The 20,822-nt window shown below is 38.9% G+C and overlaps 2 protein-coding genes across 6 annotated transcripts in view; one reads left to right on the top strand and one right to left on the bottom strand.

Moving 5' to 3' along the window:
• LOC124220931 (protein fem-1 homolog CG6966) overlaps positions 1-16,820 on the top strand; it is a 32,337-nt gene extending 15,517 nt beyond the window's left edge. The window contains exons 1-8 of one of the 3 annotated variants that reach the window (XM_069136858.1): positions 6,358-6,380; positions 10,146-10,305; positions 10,897-11,097; positions 11,419-11,670; positions 11,795-11,951; positions 12,087-12,522; positions 12,640-12,846; positions 13,159-16,820. In XM_069136858.1, coding sequence (XP_068992959.1) covers positions 10,224-10,305; positions 10,897-11,097; positions 11,419-11,670; positions 11,795-11,951; positions 12,087-12,522; positions 12,640-12,846; positions 13,159-13,563 — 1,740 coding nt within the window. In that variant the 5' untranslated portion in view covers positions 6,358-6,380; positions 10,146-10,223 and the 3' untranslated portion in view covers positions 13,564-16,820. Of the gene's footprint in view, positions 1-6,357; positions 6,381-7,538; positions 7,867-10,145; positions 10,306-10,896; positions 11,098-11,418; positions 11,671-11,794; positions 11,952-12,086; positions 12,523-12,639; positions 12,847-13,158 lie in introns of those variants that run through there. The other 2 variants (XM_046630397.2, XM_046630398.2) reach the window with 2 other exon arrangements.
• On the bottom strand, positions 10,162-20,394 carry rump (heterogeneous nuclear ribonucleoprotein rumpelstiltskin). 3 transcript variants are annotated; one of them, XR_006883691.2, is made up of 10 exons: positions 20,199-20,394; positions 19,677-20,055; positions 19,339-19,590; positions 19,004-19,250; positions 18,673-18,849; positions 18,024-18,457; positions 17,778-17,913; positions 17,092-17,162; positions 14,690-14,738; positions 10,162-10,349 (listed from the first exon to the last, which is right to left on the bottom strand). XR_006883691.2 is itself a non-coding variant. In XM_046630400.2 (9 exons), the coding sequence occupies exons 1-8, from the start codon at positions 20,213-20,215 to the stop codon at positions 17,107-17,109; spliced, it is 1,698 nt and encodes a 565-aa protein (XP_046486356.1). In that variant the 5' UTR covers positions 20,216-20,394; the 3' UTR covers positions 13,997-14,738; positions 17,092-17,106. The 3 variants fall into 3 exon arrangements, 1 of the variants encoding a protein (XP_046486356.1); XR_006883690.2 differs by lacking the exon at positions 10,162-10,349 and adding an exon at positions 13,997-14,637; XM_046630400.2 differs by lacking the exon at positions 10,162-10,349 and having other exon boundaries at positions 13,997-14,738.
• Positions 20,395-20,822: the final 428 nt, after the last annotated feature.

Genomic DNA, 20,822 nt, shown 5'->3' on the forward strand with positions numbered 1-20,822 from the left:
ATTGCGTAAAGTTTCACTGCTTAAGGAGTGGGTAATTTCAAACTCACTTTTTCAACGTGCAATCAAATTGTAGACAAACAATACATTTATCCTCCCTTTCGCGTATTGCCAGACTCTTCTTCTCTCAACCAAAACATCTGCTACTGGCATTTTTATTTATTCTTTTATTTGTTTTACTTTTGTCACTGTACGTTATACCCATGATTATATCACCGCGGTACAGAATTGGAATCAAATAAAAGGAATTACGAAATCGAGACACATTTTCACCCCGCCTCGTGTTCTTACGGCAATTTTTATTCCTTCTCGCGAATCAACTTTGCAGTTGTTACAGAGGTAATCGAAGAAATTAAAAAAGAATGAAATTGAATCAGATTATTTCCTCACGTTCGCAGCCATATACTCCACCAGTACGAACTCCACCTGACATATAAGTCGTGTGTAAAGTAAGAGTCGATTTTAAAGCAGCCGCGACTAGAAAGCGCGAGTGTCTGTCTGACCTGCAACGAGCTCGCAAATGTTAAATGCCTCGTGTGGCGTGGCTATGTATACTTACAATAGATACACGTTACACCAGCTGCATGCGGACTTTCAAATAAACGAATGATCGTTTCTCGCTTTATAATTGATCCGTCGATCCCGCGTTGCGGAACGACGGAAAAGAAAGATCAGGGACATACAGAGATAGTGTAACAAAACCCACGTCGCAAAACTCTTTTACCATTTTACGTACAGCGTGATAGAAAGGCTGCTTATCGGGTCTGTGACGTGCGGGCATAAAGGAACTGGTCCATTAATCGTAAGCTCTCACCTTGCCGATTCGGTGACCAGTGACGTAGGCATAACGACGCTTGAAAGGATCGGTCGCCACCCATGGTCCATGGATTTTACGCTTATGTCAGACCACCTCGTCACACTCAACATCTCCTCGAGGCACCTTGAACTCGAACGATCCCGAGAACGACGTAATAACAACGACGATGATTACATAGCCGCCGCCGCTGACGCCTACGGCGATGCTGCCGGTGTGTATTTATATGGCTAAAAGAGAATTCAGTCGTCGAATGCGAGTCCGTGCGTTTTAAGCCGACTGCACTTCTTCCGCATTCGATCCGCAGGCTTGGACCAAAGGAATTATCGCCCTCGACACTCGACTCGTATCCATCCCCTGCCAACGAATGCTTGCCGACCGATTGCGGTCGTTCATCAGCATGCTCCGGTACGGAACGATGTTTGCCAACGCCAATTACACTCGACGCGCGTCTATAACTGTAACTAAAAATGAAAATTTTTCACATATATAAATAACAACGGACGATCGGCAAGCGGATGATGATGGAACCATTGACTTGCGTGCCTGTGTGTGTATCACTCGTCGCAGAGACACCGATAAACGCGCAGGCTTCGCGATATGCGTGATTAAAAATTTATTTCCTCAATTTTTCTCTTTCTCCCAATATATCTTTTTCTATCTTTCGCTCGTTACGGCCCCATTATACTCTGTTCACCGAGTCAAGTTGCTCGCCTTGTAGGCCTGACGCGGTAAGTCGTTTGTGAATTTTAATCGTAGATTGTAAACTGATCGATGGCTCCGGTCGAGCGTCTAACAACGCTCTATCGAGTCGAATTCATTGTCAGTACGGATATCGCTCCGGTATTATAGGTATCGAAAGGTGTCCACCCTGCTCCCGACTCATACATACCTCGCACAACAACGCTTATTATCGTTGATTAATACGCGCTGCTCGTACACGTATCGACTTATTTTACACGCCAGGCACCTCATTCGCATCTGACATTGTCTCCGCGCCAACGAAACTTTTTAAACGGTATGTCGTTCGTTCGTTCTACGTATACGTATCTACGTACCATGTCCCTTTTTTGTACGAAGTATTTACGCTTGTGCCGTATTGTAACGCCGATTTTTCCCACCTCCGCGTATCTTACACGTACGTAGACGAATTTACGGTACATGAGCAGTGCGGTTATAAATCTGCACGGATAGACGGTGGTGAATGAATATCTTTGCCGACGGGTGAATCGAGGGCAAGCTTCCGGGGGCAACTGCCGGTTACAAACGCACCGCGGCTTTGATTGCCGATTCTACACAGTCGCGAATCTACGTATATCTGTCGATCTATTTATGCATACCTACACCTACGGTTCGTTTGTTGGGAAGATTGCCAGACGACCGCCTGCCCAGCATCACGTTTCACCGTCATCGTATTATCGTACGATCGAGTGATTTTCTAACGAGTATATATAGACATGTGAACCGGCAGGGGATTTCCTCGATCGTATTGTATAAAAGGATTATAGTTGTTATTATACGAGCGAATCGATTTGACTACGTATCCCTGGATCGAAGGTTTCGCCTCGTGGGCTGTATTCCGTCTTTTATTACAATTTTTATTCATCTTTCATTCGCCCACGTCATTAATATGGCGAAAACAACGCGAGACAAACCAAGGCCGTTTTCGATCGAGGCAAACAATCCTCGTACAGATTATTTTCATTTTATATATCCTGGTCAGAATTTTCTCCCCTTATTCTTGGCCTCCTACTTGTTTGTTTGATACCGACTGATCACTTCTCTGTCAATTTTCTTTTTACAAAACACAATAATCGTACAACACCGTGTCGTGTACCTGCCTGCACGGTTTGTTCATCCGTCAATTTGTATGTATATCGCATTATTTCCAGTCAACTGATCACGTTGTCTAATTTCAATATCATAAATTTTTATACATCCATAAAACAAAGAGAAAGGGATTCCAGACGGAGTTAACGATATCGACCAAATACGTGCCACGTTTCAAATCGAATCGCATGAATTCTAATGTTAATTTTAATCGTGTATAGAACCGAGGTTAATATATATATATATTAAACCACTCTGTGCGTCCAGGCGGTATCAATCCGAAGGACTAGAGCGATCGTAATTTGATTTACATCACGGCTACGAGGATCCTTTGATTTATCTCTACACATTAATCCGAATTTAAATTAACATTAAGGCCACGGGAATCATAATTAGTGTTGAGTTTCGCGGACAAGGACGATCATTATATCAGCGTTGTGTACCAGTTGTTACGTGGATATACCTACGCGTACATCTGCATGTAATTTCATAAATCGCACCTTGTGCCCGGGTCTAAGACAACGGACGTTGCACGTTTTTCAAGATCACGCGAGCGTAAACAGAGGAGTAAATAAATCCGACCATCACCCATCGGATAATGCACGAGGCATAAGTATTCCGATTCATTTTCAAAGCTGTATAAAATGCCAGTCGGCTAAGGCGTTCGCCCGCGTCACGTCACTCATCCGCAATGCGTTACAGGCACAGACATACATTGTTTGTTAATTTTGCAACTCGTCATTATGCAGCCAACAACCGATCTGCTTCTCCGCGCACGTTTCGTCGCCGCTTCGTACGTACGTAGGTAAATACGACCGAGCATCGCTGCTTGAATATTTTGCTTGCAATATACAGTTATAGTTAAGTCTGTAAAATCGTCTAGTGCAGTCGAACGGTATGAGTAAGGTAATTTCTAACCTAGACTCCTTCGACGGAGATCATTTCTACAAGTTTTCTCTAGTTTATGCAGTAGAAGTTCGACAAATTATTCAACAATACGCCTCATCGATTGCAGTGTAAAAACTATTTTCCTCCAATTACATGAATGTTTACGCGATTTTCCTAAATTTTGCTACATCTTTCTTTTTGCTCATTTTTTTTTTTCAGTCGATCTGCAATGCGTTAAGTTTATATAATTTTGTCAATAAACAATATTCCAGTTGCAAGAATAGGACGGTATTATTTTTTCTGGAAGACCTGACCGATCTGAGAACCAGCTAATAGTGAATTTTGGAAGAATGAAATAAAATTACTTTTCACCGACGATTTACACAATTTTTTTATTTCATTTTATTTTATTTATTTTTCATGTTCTTGTTTTTGTTTTCTCAAGTATACACTTTGTTACATTTGTGGAATGCTAGGTAATAAAATTAGTTTCTCACCATTCTGCAGTAGCGCGTTGTATTTACAAGCCATTAAAAAATCTAATTGAAATATTGACAAGCAGTTAATTATCGTTAGTCAATCATTACCATTTATGCCTGACACAACGACCGTACATGGGCAATCAACCGCAGCAATTTTCTGAACGAACGCACGTGCCTACACTTTGTACTAAAGTAGTACACCTTCAGAATAATTGACACCAGAAAAGGCATGTTTCTTTTTTTTTTTTTTTGCAATCTTGGTGCAATGGGTTTAATGAATTGTCATTGTAGGTAGTTCAATAAGATTCCTATTCGTGTCGTACGAAGAATTCTAATTGACTACAGTAAGAGTACGAAAATGTAAATAAAAAATAAAAAATTAAACAAACTATCGAACTATTTTTATCATTTATCTCAAGTAAAATTTCCGTCACGCATTTTCAATGCCGGTAAAAGCATTAATTGCCGTTTGCATATTCATATAATGTAAAAGCATAATTAAACGATTATGGGTATCGCAGGTAAAATTTATGGGTTCGTGACTACCGTTTATCCAGACGTTTCTTTAATCTAACAAGGAAAGAGGCTGTAGCCGGCAGGCGAATGTTCAAGGTTTCGAAAATGTGACGATATAAATTAAAAAAAAATTATGAGCAAATTTTTTACAATGTAATATAGTTCGATCCGTGCGTGTGTAAAAAACGCAGATTTGAATGAGCTTCATAAGAGAACCAGCCGCTAAATATTGTATCATGGATTGTACACCCGAGTACAATCGATTTTGACTACGTTATTAAAATAGGCGTAAGCCAGCCGCTAGTGCCAACCTTATTTTCGATCCGGTCAGATTAGGGATGGTCATAATCGACTTACTCAGGTGTACATAGCCGCGAATTGTTTATAGGTACTAGTAACTTTTTTCCCTCCTCTTTTTTTCCTGTACTTGTCGTGATTAAACTTAGACATGAGATATGGTATTGACCTTCGCCTGCACCGCGGATCTGATTAGGTATTTCAAGGTTTAACGGCCTGAAATGTAGGGCTAAGTGCGTGGCTACTTTTTTTCTTCATTCCTTTATACGCGATCAAATCACACGCGTACAGCTCCATGCGTATTTCAATGTTTCGCGGTCTCGTCAGGATAACTTTTTTTTTATGCCGAAACGTTCCACATTCACGACAAGAGCATTGACAAAGAAACAATTTGTTCTCAAGGTTTACTGCGACAATCTTGCCTCTCGAGGACTTTGATACCTGATCGGAACGACACCGAATGGCCTCACCATCCTTGATCAATATTCAGTTATTGGCAAAAAATAACTTCGATGCCACTGATTATTGATGCTGCGCTGCAGAGCTCTCGTTGCATTCGTGAGTAAGGCCATAAGGTGAACAAACCTAACGAAGGTTTACCAATGGCAATGGCATTGACATTTATTATCGCACTGTGAGAAACTTCATTTGTTATAATTTATTCAAAATTTGTGTAAAATGGGTATCGTTGTCAGCAATGTTTCAAACGAGACTGAAGCTAGCAGCCAGAATTAGCAGCCAAACGTTCTAATGTTCATTCGAATAAAATAGTGAAGTCCGAAAATATAAATTTTGTAAAATACCTTGAATCCCCGATACTTTTATAGAATTATGAGCATACAAATTAACTGCATTTTTTTATTTCTAAAAAGCTTAACACGTTTGGCTGCTGCGTCAATTTCATATGGTTCAAATATGCCTCGATTCGCAAAAAAAAAACGTGATACATGATAGCAGTCATTATTAAATTTTCTGGCTATTGCTGCATTCAATCGTGTTCTTCAGTCTACCAAATTATTCTCAATTTAATAAGGCCTCAACATCAATTTATTGTAACACCAATATCAAGTGCTTGCAGTTATTACCATAGTCAAAAGAATTAATAATGCATACTAGATTTTCTGACTAGGTACAACTGTAATAAAACTGATTTTCATTTTGTACCTGTATCCATATATTTTGATTGTGATAAAAATTGGTTTTAGGGACTGCATAGTCTCAAAAACTAGAAATTTATCCCAGTGTAAAGTTTGCCCTTAGTCGTACTACCTTCAGAGTTTTATATTTCCGCTGACCTTCTGTAGAGGTAAAGTTTCTTAAGGTGTCGCAGTCACGCGGTTTTTAATCTTGGCTTAAATTGTAGTCGGACCTGGTTGCCGAATCGCCGGCTCATCGCTCTGCGGTTTTGCAAAAATAAAAAGATAAGATTGTACGTAACAAAAATATCTAGAATGATCAAAGCCATCGGCAATAAGCGGAGTGGAAGGGACCAGAAGCCGTGAACCTGTGTTCGATATGTCGGGGTTAGACGATGGAGGTGATCGAGTTTTACATAGGTATGTTATACTACACATGTGTAACATATATACGAAATATTCGTACACGTAATTTATGCAGATTTTAAACTTACGCATGTGTACGTATTACCTCCATTCGGTACGTGAAAACATGCATGCACCTAAAAAGGACCGGGATGAAAACACAACTTACAATTAGATAATTAAGCTTTGTAAAAACAGATGACAATTTTCAACCGATGAAGCGGAGAAGTACTTTTTGTAGTTTTCGTTTACGTTAATGACGCGTTTATGATAAATGAGGGAATGAAATTTAGATGCGAAGATACAACAGCCTTACAGTTTGACCAATTTATTCGTCAAAACATAGCAGTTATCTGAAAAAAGAGGCACGTCCTTTGCGATAATTATTGTTCTAAATTATACTCCTCCTAATCACTTCTAGTTTCACATCTTGAACACAAAATATCGCCGGACAACCTTACCTGTTTGTCTGGATGATCATTTTTCATTGGAAACGTTCACCGTAGCGGGGGTTTCATCATACGCAACGTTTCACGATTCAAGGAAATCCCGTGACAACTGGTATTTATACAAATTCATGATTTGTCATTCAAAATTTTATATGTCATCGACCGTCGCTAATGGGACCGTGACACACCTCATTTGATAACCTTAGAAATCTGTATCTAGAGAAACAACAATAATAATAACGATAACAACGCTATCAAAGAATCACGGGCCAATGTACTCGGCGTTATAATGACGTCTGACGTTACTGGCATATTAAATCTCATCAAATTCCGTACGTGAAAAACTGTGAATTTGATTGTATGCCTTGCCTCGCCGCATCGTTAACTCGCTAAAAGTACGTTACATTACTAACGGAACAGAGGTGTAATTGCGTAGGAACATACATGTATAAAATTGTTAGGCGAGTATTTCAAATATCCGACAGGTTTCCAGGATTTCGTTAATCTCAAACAAGTCGATGTCCTTGGTCAATGGATGAGGATAAAATGCACGCTTACACAGACACACACAGACATTTTCCTGTTCGAAAACCGAAGTGGCCCGCAAAAATCTCAGAACTCGATATCCGTTATGCATGATTCGTGCAACGGGGGGCTTGGTTTAGGTGAGATTGAGTAAAAGTTCGGGTCAGTCGTTAGTGTCGCGAAGACCGCGAGGAAGGACGTCAAATATCCGTCTTGCTATTTTGCAACTCCACTGAAGGCTCACTTGTTTCAGAACGAGTGTTCCTATTTTAAATATTTGCTATTCCCCGGCGTGACGCGATCGTGGCAACCCAATGTCAATCCGCTCTCAGTTTCACTCTTTTACCGATTAGTTGCCAGAGACTCGCGACCGGCGACCAACGAGTCGTCAGTTTTGCGCCTGGATGTTAAAACAACCGCTTGTCGAGATATTTCGAGCGCTAATCAAGTTTTGTAAATCAGTGTACCACGTTCGTCACCGAAGCTTGCGAAAAATCCCATTCAAAACGGGTTCCGTACTGTCTAATGTAAGTGTTCATATCAGCGATTGGAATAAATCTTTGCCTAAGTGTGCGTCTCCGATTAACTTATGATTCGTACCACGTGCCAGAGTCAGTGAGATTGATGTTATAAACGCGACAACCGAGGAAAACATCTTCCGATTCTACGCACAATCCAACAGCTGTCACTATAAGGACTATATTTTTGCCTCTGTAGTATAAAAATTACGCCTACATCTGTTGGGTTTGCTTGTTTGCTGTGCGATCAGGATCCGTTACTCGTTACATCAAATTAACTGTTCAAAGTAATTCATGTAATTTTTAAACACAGCGTCTCCTTGTAACATCGAAGACTATAATATTGAATAAAAGTAGCTATAAAAACTATTCTGTATAAAATACTCATATAACTGTTGAGTCTTCTTTTATGCGTAAGCATTACGTGCAGTACTGACTACTCTCGAGAAATTAACCATTCGGAGTGTTTGCTATATTGTTCAGCAACAATGAATACAGTTGTGATTTTAACATTGACACTAATTCGAAATTCTGACATTGACCGGTTGTCTGCAGCTGCGTCGAATGTGTTGAAATGAGTTAGTTATCGTCATATGGTTTTTTTTTTTTTGTTTTTTCTTTTTTTCCAATTATACGGATTTGTTTTTTAAACGTGTACAAATAATCACTTATAACTCATACGCGTTAAATACAGTATAATAAGAAATGATACTCCATGAAGTATAAGTCGTTTGTCAACTTCATGCCAGCAATGTAAACTCGAGAATCGCGACCGACAATAAATACAAAATGAAAAAGAAACAGTTAGCTTCTTTGTCCGCGAGTTCCCCAAATGTACATAGCTGGAGATTTACCTACGTTTTAAAAAGTTTAACTGGCGATGTTCCCAAGGAGTGAGGAAATAAAAAGATCTCTGGGTTTCCCCGCGCATCAGCGGTATGGCGTTTCAGTGAGATATAAACTGATCTTACTTACCGTACGTCTGTTCGTTTGAGCGCAGAATTGCTACAGAGAAAGCGAGGTCATATCAGGAATAATTTCAGAGCCGATAAAAAATATCAGCGGCAAAAGTGGTGTACTGGTGACAAACATGATGAGACACCGATGTTGATAGATTCATATTATACCTGTGATTCCTCGTCATTTCAATGATTGCCCTGCGCCTAAACCGAGTGGGAAAACTGTTAATTAGTTTTTTAACGATTCGTTGAACCGGTGATCGTGAAGAGTGATCTTCGAATGTACGTGAAAAATCATATTAACGCATGTCTTTTCAACATTCCAAACTGATCGCGCTGTTATACTCGCGAGGTGCCTAAATCATGGCAAAGATGCCTGCATTGGGCTGTAATAAATTCGAATCACAAGATTAGGTCGCGACTGATTATACACTCTATACAGCTAATTTCTGTGCGTCGACATTTTGGCCATCTGTCGTACCTTATAGCTTAGCTGTGATGTGTTCTTTGCATTTGAGTATTGCATGAATATTCCACGTATCTACCAGCTAAGTTGCAAGGCGTATGCGTTGCAAAAGAATTTTGCATTTACCACAGAATGAGGCAGTAATTATAATAGTTTCGACAATACCAAGATGAAAATCCGGCGATTGCCGAAGACAGCAATTTCGAAGTTCTGTTGTAATAACATTTAACGATGCAGCATATCGTATATTATGCGAATGAACAGCTTGGCTTGATTAGAAAAAAGTGCTAATACATGGAAGATGATAAATTTTTGCCACTCAAGCCTGGTGCCTATTTTGCAAACGCGGTGAAGACTTTTGTCACCTTGTAAAGATGCCAGTCTCATTAGCAAATTAAATTATGATTTATACCCAAACTCATCAATGCAGCAAAAAAGATGTTTGATGACTTTGCATTTAACATTTTCACGAATGGCACGTCTCTACTCGTTCACGTATGTAGTTATTCGTCGATAAAGGGCCAAGCATGAGGAAACCTGTCCTGATGCGTAAACAGACCACAAATACTTTGGAGATTTTAGACAAAATAATTTATGTATCCGTAAGCCAATGTCTGCGGTTTCTCACTATTTTATTTTATGTTTTTTACGTGATTATTGTACAATACCGCAACTCGAACTTCGTCATAAACATAAGTGAATTGTTATCAAACCTTTTGACACCAACAATGCTTTGAAGTCGACTGTATGATGCTAAGTTTTCAATCGATCCGTGTCAGTTGAATCATCTTTTTCGCACGAATGCAACTATCTTACCAACGACCCCAACGACTCTCCATAAACGGTCCTTTTTCAATTTACAGGTCTTTTTGGAGCTCCGTGGTAAAGATGAGGTAGGGCAGCTAGTTGGCGCCAAAACCCATGGCGCCACTCCGCTGGTTATGGCTTGCAGAAATGGTCACTACGACGTCGCTGAGTACCTCATTGAAAAGTGTGACGCAGACATCGAGCAGCCTGGATCAGGTAAGAGCTTCGGACTAGGTGTAATCCCGGCATCTTTACAAAATCTAAGGCAAAAAAAATATTATACCCGTAATATGATGCGACATGGCAAATCATATTAACACTAGGTTCGGAACACCTTTTATCCTTGTTTTTTCCTTTCGCTGTTTGTTCATTTAAAGTCGAACACGTAATCAAACAGACGAAATGTCAAGGCTTCGATGGTATTGACTCGACTGTTTTTTACGTGCCCAATCAATAAGGCCCGGCAAATATACATATGAGTATGTCTGATTATTAAAACTGCATCTACATGCTATGTTACTAAAAAGCTTTTGGAAAATTATTACCACACTGAAATTTGACCTCTTGAATGTTTGATTTTCATTTTTCCCCACTTACAACTTTTTTATTTATACTTTTTTGTGTTAGAAATCATTCTTACACATTCGATTGTTAATTGTATTAACCGGTTGACCCTCACAGTCTAGGTCACCTGTTATGCGTTAGATAGTATACATGTATCTAAATCTATATTTCAATATTATACAAAGGTCGGGACTCTGATTTGAAAACTCTCGACTAATTATTCTCCTTGATTTTTTATTGCAGTAGTATTTGATGGCGAGACAATAGAAGGCGCACCGCCTTTGTGGTGCGCAGCTGCTGCAGGCCATTCCGCATTGGTAAAATTACTCGTAAGAAGCGGCGCTCAAGTTAATTCTACTACAAAAACTAATTCCACCCCCCTAAGAGCCGCGTGCTTTGATGGACACTATGCCATCGTTCAATACCTGGTGCAGAATGGCGCAGGTAAGATTATTATTACACCATATTCATTATTCATATTTTATAAGTGATTCGCAGGGTGTTTCGATATTTTCTAATGAAGCCACGTTGTTATTCAAGTTAAACATTATACGCATGTGCAAAGAATTCAAATGGAACCAATCGTGCGCCCGTGTGCAGTAAATATAAGTAAACTATAAACTACAAATTTTATAGAAATAAATTATAAGAAAGTATAACCGAATTAGAGCTTTAGAAGCAACAGCAATAAAGTGGACTTGAATTTTTTTTCTCCTCGTCACGATATGCGTGAAAGGTAACAACGATCACTGATCAAAATTTCAGATATAGAAGTCGCGAACAGACATGGTCACACGTGCCTAATGATCGCGTGCTACAAAGGGCACATCAGAATTGCCAAGTACCTTCTTGCCATGAACGCTGACGCGAATCGAAAATCCGTCAAGGGGAATACAGCGCTTCACGATTGCGCTGAGAGCGGATCTTTAGAAATATTGAAAATGCTAGTGGAACACGGGGCTCGGATGGATGTGGATTCGTACGGAATGACACCTTTGCTCGCAGCGGCCGTTACAGGTGAAAACTGGTTCCTTATCTGGTTTTTGATGCAGTCCATCTCGCGTCTACGTGCTTCAGCACGCCAGAGTACCCGGTCAGTGTTTTTACCGTTAACAATATGACGATATTTCTTATACCTCAGGTCATACACACATAGTCGAGCATCTGATTGGAATGCGACACCTGGTTGGCCGTAAGGAGAGAATAGACGTTTTAGAACTACTCGGCGCTACCTATGTCGATAAAAAAAGGGACATGATCGGAGCGATGGAACTTTGGAGAAGAGCGATGGAGGAAAGGTTGGTTGATATGCATTGCTTGTTTTACACTACCTCATCGGGCCATACCGTGATGAAAGATGCGATTCTGCTTACATGTTGTGTATTTGCTCACCGTCCGCCGTGAAATTGCTGATGTAACTTTAATGATCACAGGTACTCGGAAGTTCCGATCATGCCGAAGCCAGCACCACCACCTGCCGTAGCGGCGTACGATTTTGCGCGTGAAATAACTGACCCCGAAGCACTGGACGAACTGCTGGCTGATCCAGATGAAACGCGAATGCAGGCATTGGTAATCAGGGAACGAATATTGGGTCCGGCTCATCCAGACACCAGTTATTACATAAGATACCGAGGTGCGATCTACGCCGACGCTGGAAAGTTCGGACGTTGCATAGAGCTTTGGAATTACGCATTAGATATGCAGCGGAGTATCCTCGAACCATTGAATCCCATGACCCAAAGCTCTCTCTTCAGTTTCACGGAGCTTTTTAGTTTCATGATAGGCGAGGAGGGCAGACCGACGAGCAGAGGTCGCAGAGTTCCTCCCGTAGAACGAAACGAACTTGTCAGAGTGTTCAATAAAGCGGTAATCAACGTTATTATTACAATCTCATTAATTGACGGGATAAATTGAATAGCGAGAAACATGTGCTAAATAACAACGGTACAAATTGAATTCATACATTTTTTCCAACTTTTGTAGGTTTTTGAAGTCAAACTGGGAAAACAGATGTTGGATAAAGTACCAGCGTGCGAGCGTGACCTGAGTTTTCTGAATCGAGTTCTTGTCATCACATTACACCTGGCTTGTTTGCTAACCCACAAAACACCCCCACCAGATACAGAAGCCCACAGAGAGCTGCACGAAGCTATATACGACTTGGTCAGAATAAACGCAAAGGGTAAACAGGTGCGTTGCTCGAAATGATATATTATCGTTACTTCTCCACTAACGCGTTGCGCAACGATAATGAAATGTCAGTAAGACTCTAGCCCATGAGAATCATTTTTTTTACCAAATACGTCAATGGTGATTTAGTTATGTAACCGGATACATTGACTCGACGAACAGAGCTGTTTGTATCCTTATCTCATTACATAAACTGGGCGTTTGTAAAAAAAAAAATATATACATATATATATTTCAGAAAAAAAAAAAAAAAAATATATATATATATATATAGGATCACCATTAACGTGGATTTTTCTATTGTGAATACAGGGCAGAGACGCCTTGCAGCTGGCATGCAGCAGGGACGCGACGGTGATCGCAAGGTACCGAGCTTGCGAATTTCCATCTCCACATTTGGCAAAAGCCCTGATAACGACAGGCGCCGATGTTATGGCTCGCGATGCCGACGGAAATACGGCGCTCCATCTTGCCGCGTTGTCTCATCCGTGCCCACCAGCGTTGGCGAAGACGTTACTTGACGCCGGTGCTCATTTGGATGCTGTGAATGGTGAAGGAAAGACTTTCGAGATGTTGTTGAAAGATCAAACTATTTACGATGTTGTAGAACCGCTCAAGTACACAACACTCGCGTGTTTAGCGGCCAGAGTTATAAGACGGACCCATAAAAGTCCCGAAGTACCTAGACACTTACAGGCTTTTGTCGCGATGCACTAACAAATAGAAATACCATAGAAGTTGTCTCGTTAAAATGTGCTAAAAACTGTTTACAACGATCTGTTTCGAGAGACTAGAATTGTACTGGAAAGAAATCTACGAATTATTTGATAGTGATCCTAGGAAAATGAAAACCATATATTTTGGCTAATCAAGAGTAAACAACAGTAGTTCAAATAATCAACAGTCCGTTATCGCAGAAACGCGCAGTTATTGTTCTGGGTGGTGTTATCAGTCAGATATACAGCTGATTACATGTCAGTTAGCAGGTGTAATGTTCTACTCAACCAGACGAGACAATTTCTCTGGTATAAGCATTGAGGCACTATCGACTACTTGATTCCTTACCCTGGGAGATCGTAATTGCATAAAGAAAAGCAGAGGGCTGTACTGAGAAATCCGTCGAATAAATACAAACTTTTTAGTATGGTAAGCTTGGAAACTCGCAATATTTGCTTATACATGAAACCCTACACACGCCATACTATGAATCTACATTACTATTGTCATTATTTGAAAATAGGATACAGAAACAAAAAAATCAAATTTATAGTTGCTTGATCGAAGTATCACCTGTTTGAAGGTGTATCGCGTGTGAATAAATATAATAATGCATTACTTAACATGGTTTTAGTGGTATTTCTGGCATTACTATGACACGATTATACGTTATTTGTAGATCTGAATGACACATCAGTTTATACAATATATCGTTGGGTTATAGAATACAAATTAATATTTACTAAATAACCAATAAGTCGGGCGAGATGATCGAATAATGTGCAACGGAACCTTCAGCCTTGCCCAACACGGTTACTTTCATTTTCAATTGTGATAAAATAAAATATATATATATACATACTATAAATATAAAATATTGTTTTTTAATATAAAGACTGTTTGAAAATACAAACGTGTTAAGAGAAGTATACCAGCTATCCTTTATTTTTTCACATATACTCATACACACACCTCTGGATACATTTTACGTTATTTTCCAATTATTGATCATATTCCGTTCCACGTATTTTATTACTGTATTGGATCGATTCTTCAAGTTACAGTACGAAATTCCTGAAAATGAAACAATATTTTTTAAAGACACATTCTTTCTCTAGAAACCTACCTTTTTGGTTCTTCGTTTCCCTCACTTCGGCACAGGAATCGATTTCGTCCTGAAAAATATTCAATCCCATATGCTACAATATCATTGGAGATAGCTAATTTTACATTGAAACTTTAGATATCAAAGGTATTTGACAACGATCGGCAACGAGAATAATATTTTCTTAAGTTTGTCATATTTTCAAGACTGAGAACTAAACGATTTTTATTAGCTGCTTAGATTTTTGTTATAATCAACATTTTCCATTCTTTAAAGGAATACAAACAGCTGTTACAAATTTGCTAATAAAACATTTTTTGTCTTCTCTGGAATTTAATTCAACTGATTTATGTACATTCTCAATCGAAAAATCTTACTTCACGTCTGTATTTGTTTTGATAAACCTCAATTGTTAGTTATTCGTTTCAAGCAAATATTAAAGCAGAGTACCATAAAGTGATGATCGTATCTGGAAATTACTAACTTCATAGAAGTATTCAACATTCGAACGCTTTGACCGCTCATAACAAATTGATATCGATTCTTGAAAGAACGGCAAACCACCTATAAGGTGAAAATATTCGAGCGTCACTGAATATTATATATCAACATCTACCACACACCCATTGGACGGTTTCATTTAATTTGCAACTTTCTCCTAGTTCGATAAGTATGGAAGCTGAAATAACATGCCAATTTCAAATCGAAACTTTAAAGACACATAGACAATTCAAAACAGCCAACATAATTTGATACAAAAAAAAACTCATAGTAATACAGCCTGAATTGATTATCACTTTAAACTAATTTGAATTTATTAGAAAATGGAAAAAAAATTAAAAAAAAAAAAAAAAAAAAAAAAAACGGAGGTATCGAATTATCAAACGAATTTGGAGTCACGTACAATACAATTTGTAGTTGTAAGACCAATCCCAAATAAAATATGCCTCGTAGTTATTAGAATATTCCACTTCCTAACACAAAATACCTTTTTTTTTGCATCATCTGTTTGCGGAGTTACGGCATGTAAAAACACCTTTAAATTATCTCACCTGTATTATCAACGAGGATCCAATTTGCCATAGACCTTTTCCGAATGTCGACAAAGATCAGTAATTCCCTCTGTTGAAGTGGTTATTACACAAGAGCACAAAAAATAAAGTACAAAACGCCCCAAGTTGAAATCAAGTTGAAGTTGAGTTTTATTCAGTTACGATCAATGAAGTTGTTTTTACACAAGAATGTCATACAATTCACAGGATATTCCTCCAGGTCTATGTGCTGCCGAGAGAAATTATGTGTTTACCAAAAAATTACCATCACTTCCAATATCTTATTGATTTACTAATTATTGATTAACTAAAAATGTTAGAGTATGTTATGCAGATATAAAATTACTCATTGGAAATGTGGTATATGTTTTGGTGAACATTAAGTGACGTTGTTATTGGTACAATGAAACTGATTCACCAAAATCTTGAAGTGAGTGAACCCCAATGGACCACCTCAACATAAAAATCAGCTAATTACACTCTCTTGCCCTACGTGTGCTACAAGAATAAAGCGCAATGTGTTTAGAAAACAGGCCGACAAATCTTGAGACCAAACTCTGCTACCTCCTAAGTCTGGAGTGAAAACAGTGCATAAAAAGAGTTATCGGCATGAAACCTATCAATCTATGTCGAGCTCCACAACCACCTGGTATCTTCTCTCAGTCAATAATCGATAGACCAAACAAGATTGTTGAATTGTTTCACAGAAGAAATACATTAATCTCATTGATCAATTTACAAACGGTTGCAATATCCACTACCGAATTGACGATAATAGCTTAAATGTATAACAGTGTGTTAATGAACATAACCAGTTTGATCCACCGCTGTTGGAATACCTTAGGAATCTGCTAAGAATGGGACACCCTAAGTTGAATTACGATCTCACTTGTCATAGTACTAAGAAATAACTTACATACTAGTTTGTGTTACTATTAATAGTAATCTGAGAAAGCAAATCTAAGACCTATATAGACGTCGCAAACCTAATTCTAACAACTAACTAATTCTGTCATTGAATGAAACAACGATTTAGCGATGAAACAACACGGATATTATACCTTAAAAATACATGTTGTAATTTAATCACGGTAAAATTATCCATTGACAAAAAATTACTTGGTGGAAGAACGAGCCCAAAGTAGGATGAAAATGCTGATCAACGTTGAATGAATTTTCCAACTATTACTTTATCGAAGACAGATAGTTCTTACCGCGACTAGAATACTTTTACTCCTACAACCCGAATGAGCCACAAGTTTTGACATCAAAACACATGCAATGCAGCCGACACTATACGACCTCGCTTCGGTTATGCAAAATTGCTTAAAATAAAATCTGGTACTCAGTGGAAGTTTTATTGAGGATTACCTTGGAGGCGAAGCATTAGTAGAGGCGAACGTCAATGTTCCTACCATCAATGCGTGATCGGTCCATCATTGCTGAGATTGTTTTGTTAAGAAATCAGTGAATCTTTGTGATAAATATACATAAATACCTGAAACATTACCCGTCATATATCGTGACATACCAAACTTCGTAAATCGACTAAAAATTGGATATAGTGAAGAAGTATCAGGGTTCATACGTTTTTTGGAATCTGAAATTCGATCACTTATCCAGATATTCCAAAAAATAGGGGTTTTTCCAGTAACCTTTCAAAAAATATGTCGCTGACTAATCACAGTTCTTTTACATGTTGATACTAATACCTTTAGTATATCCTAATAACTGTATTACTGCCTGCTATTCATTTACAAACAACCTGCGATTTTCCGTAAGAAGAAAAACGAACGAGGTTTGGTATTATGTAATATAGATAGAATGTATGAAGTGGGGTGACGGAACAAAATTTTAACTGCAATTTTTTCCCCCTAAGATCGATAGTACTATAAGAACGAGTTTATTTCTGCGAGACTCAAAATTCCAGTCTTATTTTCGAAATTCCCTAACTTTTCCCTGCTGTGAGAAATTTCCCGAGTTTTCCCGGTTTTCCCTGTGCGTACGAACCCTGTGTATGCACCTCATTCCGTTTGCTTAACATTTAGTAAGGATACCGACAGCTCGCTCAGCTTCCCATTCGGAAGCAAATCGGACTAATCCCATGTCAGAGCCCCGCATCTCAGCAAATTTCACTTCACCAACATCTTGAAATTTATCACGTAACATCTGCCATGTGGTACTTGGTGGTAACTGAAATACGTTTAATTTGTCCTCGTAAAAGTGATATAGTACTAAACTATTGATATCAGACATCGAATTACAATTGAATTGAAGTTACTGATACTGATTACTATACTTACATTGCCAATTAGAATTGTATCGGAAGATCTTCCACCATTGGTATTTTGTCGATTTCCACCTACACTTTGGTTTTGATTTGTAGAAAATGCCGCTGTTCCTCCGGACATACGATCATTGTCTCCTCTAAAGTTCCCATCGAAATCCCTGCTACCAAAATTTGAACCACCAAAACTGTTACTTCCACCAAACCCTACTTCGTTGTCCAACTTTCCCATACCCCTAGGTGCAAAGGCACCAAGGTTGCTTTGAGCATTGGCAAAAGAAGCTTGAAGATTAGAAAGCCCTCCAACTCCACCTCCAAAGTTGTTGAGATTTGATGCTAATTCATTTGTGAGGGACGAATTCAACAATGAACTGGTTGCTAGATTGCCACCCAAACCACCAGCTAAACTGGCTTGAAGTGCTGCCGCATTCGAATTTGAGAGTGCAGATGCTGTGTGAAAAGTAATATGATATTTTATATCTGTATACAAACTAGCTACAGCATATCAATGATTTTTGAACACAGATAAGTCTTACCGGTATAATCAATAGAGATAACAATACGACTACAGAACTTTATTAATGTCTCGTCACAATTTTTGAACGAGTATATTCAAAAACAAGTTCAACGGATTAATAAAAAGTGATTTCATGAAAGGAACTTACCTAGTTGTGCAGGTACAACATTATTTAACCCACTGCCGAATGCTCCTGTGGCAAGGACTGGTGTTGAGATAGGGTTAACTGCTGGAGGATTATTTGGTTGCACACTTGGAATGTTCCTAGCTACATCCATCAATCGATTTCCACCAGCACCGAGACCCATACCAATTCCTTTCAAACCTATTTTTTAACAATAAAAATGGTTAAGCTCAATACCTAGATGTCTCGTACATGTTTATTCAAAAATTAGAATGACACAGCATTTTATTGAAATGAGCATAATTCAAGGCAATTGTTTAAAAAAATTGCAATGAAAAAATGTAATTTAAGATACCTTCAGGGAGTTTAGGAGGCATATCAGGCTCATTGGCACGGTCAAGCCTCACAGTCATACGGCGGTCAAAAAGTTGTTGATTATGGAGCATAGATATGGCTTGGACTGATTCAACGGGATGATCATACTCCACAACCCCAAAACCTCTAGATTTTCCATCTTTGTCTTTGCCGAGCTCGACGTGAAGTACTTTACCAGCTAATTTGAAAACTTCAAGTAGTTTTTTCTCATCAACTTTGTAATCCAACTGAAAAATGAAGAAGGTAACAAGATTTCTAATGTAATTCTTCATTACTATGAAAGCCACTGCAAAGACCCTCTCATCTTCCACTCACGTTTGCAACAAAGACTCTGGTAACCAGAGGACCAGAAATTCCCAAGGACTCCAAGAACTGCGTACTGAGGCCATACGTATTTCCAAATTTATTATCACCGCCACCACCTCCACTACCACCTCCAACGGGTGTTTGCATATTTTGTCGACCGCCACTGGATCGTGGAGGATCTCTAAATCTGTCTTCTCGTGGTCGATCATTATTGCGTGTCGATGCTAGCCGACCATACTTGTCTCGCTCGACGTCGTAATCCTACAAAAAATAATGAATTTGCAAATTTGAGTTAAAGTTATCCAGGGATAAGAGTACACTTATGATTAAAGGTAAAAATGTCCTACTTCTTTAACGACCAGCTTCCTTCCTTTGATATCAAATCGATGCATTTTATCAACGGCTATTTTCACCGAGTCTGCGTCTTCAAATTCAACGATGCCGCATCCTCTTGGCTTATCATTTTCATCCATAAATAACTCAACGTGAGCAACTTTTCCAACTTCATTTCGGAAGAGATCTTTTAAGTCCTGCCACCGAAAATCGTAAGGAATATTGGATACGTAGATTCGTCGATCGGATACCTTTCTTCCGGCACTTCGGTCGTTCCGTTCGCGGCTACGATCGCGACTGGTTGAATTCATTCGCGGTTGTCTGTCAGATCTGCGATTACGATCACGTTCTCGACTTCGGTCCCTGTCTTCGTTACTGTTTTGCATTTGCACCCTAGAATTAGAATTTATTTACCAGTTACTAGAGTTACGTTTGCAGACATCGTGTTTGTTATCGCCTTGCCGACTTGACAACAGTTTCCAACAGTGTTAGAAATCCTTATTTTTCTGTGGAAAATACAGAAACATCGTACTCACTCCTCTGCTTTAATCATAGCAGTGTTATTGCTCTTCACCACGAATGCGGATCACACCAATTACTTTCACAGGAATTCGCACACAGGTAATATATCTAGATTTATTAGCGGCTCCTTAGCATGCAACACAAGAAAAGACGCGTCCCGCAAAATGGCGGGGAAATGATGAGCTGCGAAAACCGGAAAGAGATCCGGACCGAATCGATTGTCGATTTTTTCGATATATGAATTTACTAATAGGGGTCTTCACTGAACTGTGTGTAGTTGAGGGCAGCACAGTTACAGGTTCCACAGAGGCGGGAAAATTTAATTCTTAAATTTACTTTTCATGATTAAACAACATTTACTTTAATGAATGATTTATCAAATCACTGATTTCTCTTTATGATAGACAATTTATGCATAGATAAATTGTAATAAATAAAATAATAAGGAACTTCGTTCCAATAATAATTTGTTGTTATAGCAAAATTATTGCTTTAGATACATTCATGATCGACACCGTAATTACATACGTTGACTGAAGATGTATAAAGACTGCTAAGCCTTATGGGTTTTTCGTAATCGATAATGGCCGACATAAATTCATCGTCAAGCAGTGCTCTCTGCGTCCTCCCCTACACGC

The sequence above is a fragment of the Neodiprion pinetum genome, chromosome 6 (genome assembly GCF_021155775.2).
Source record: "Neodiprion pinetum isolate iyNeoPine1 chromosome 6, iyNeoPine1.2, whole genome shotgun sequence".
Classification (NCBI taxonomy): Eukaryota; Metazoa; Arthropoda; class Insecta; order Hymenoptera; family Diprionidae; genus Neodiprion; species Neodiprion pinetum.

What these genes read in the sequence shown, in the direction of transcription:
- rump (XM_046630400.2), bottom strand. An exon ending in ATACAATTCTAATTGGCAAT is followed by an intron (nt 17,914 to 18,023) that starts GTAAGTATAGTA and finishes AACGTATTTCAG; the next exon opens with TTACCACCAAGTACCACATG. An exon ending in GGAAGCTGAGCGAGCTGTCG is followed by an intron (nt 17,163 to 17,777) that starts GTATCCTTACTA and finishes AAACAATCTCAG; the next exon opens with CAATGATGGACCGATCACGC.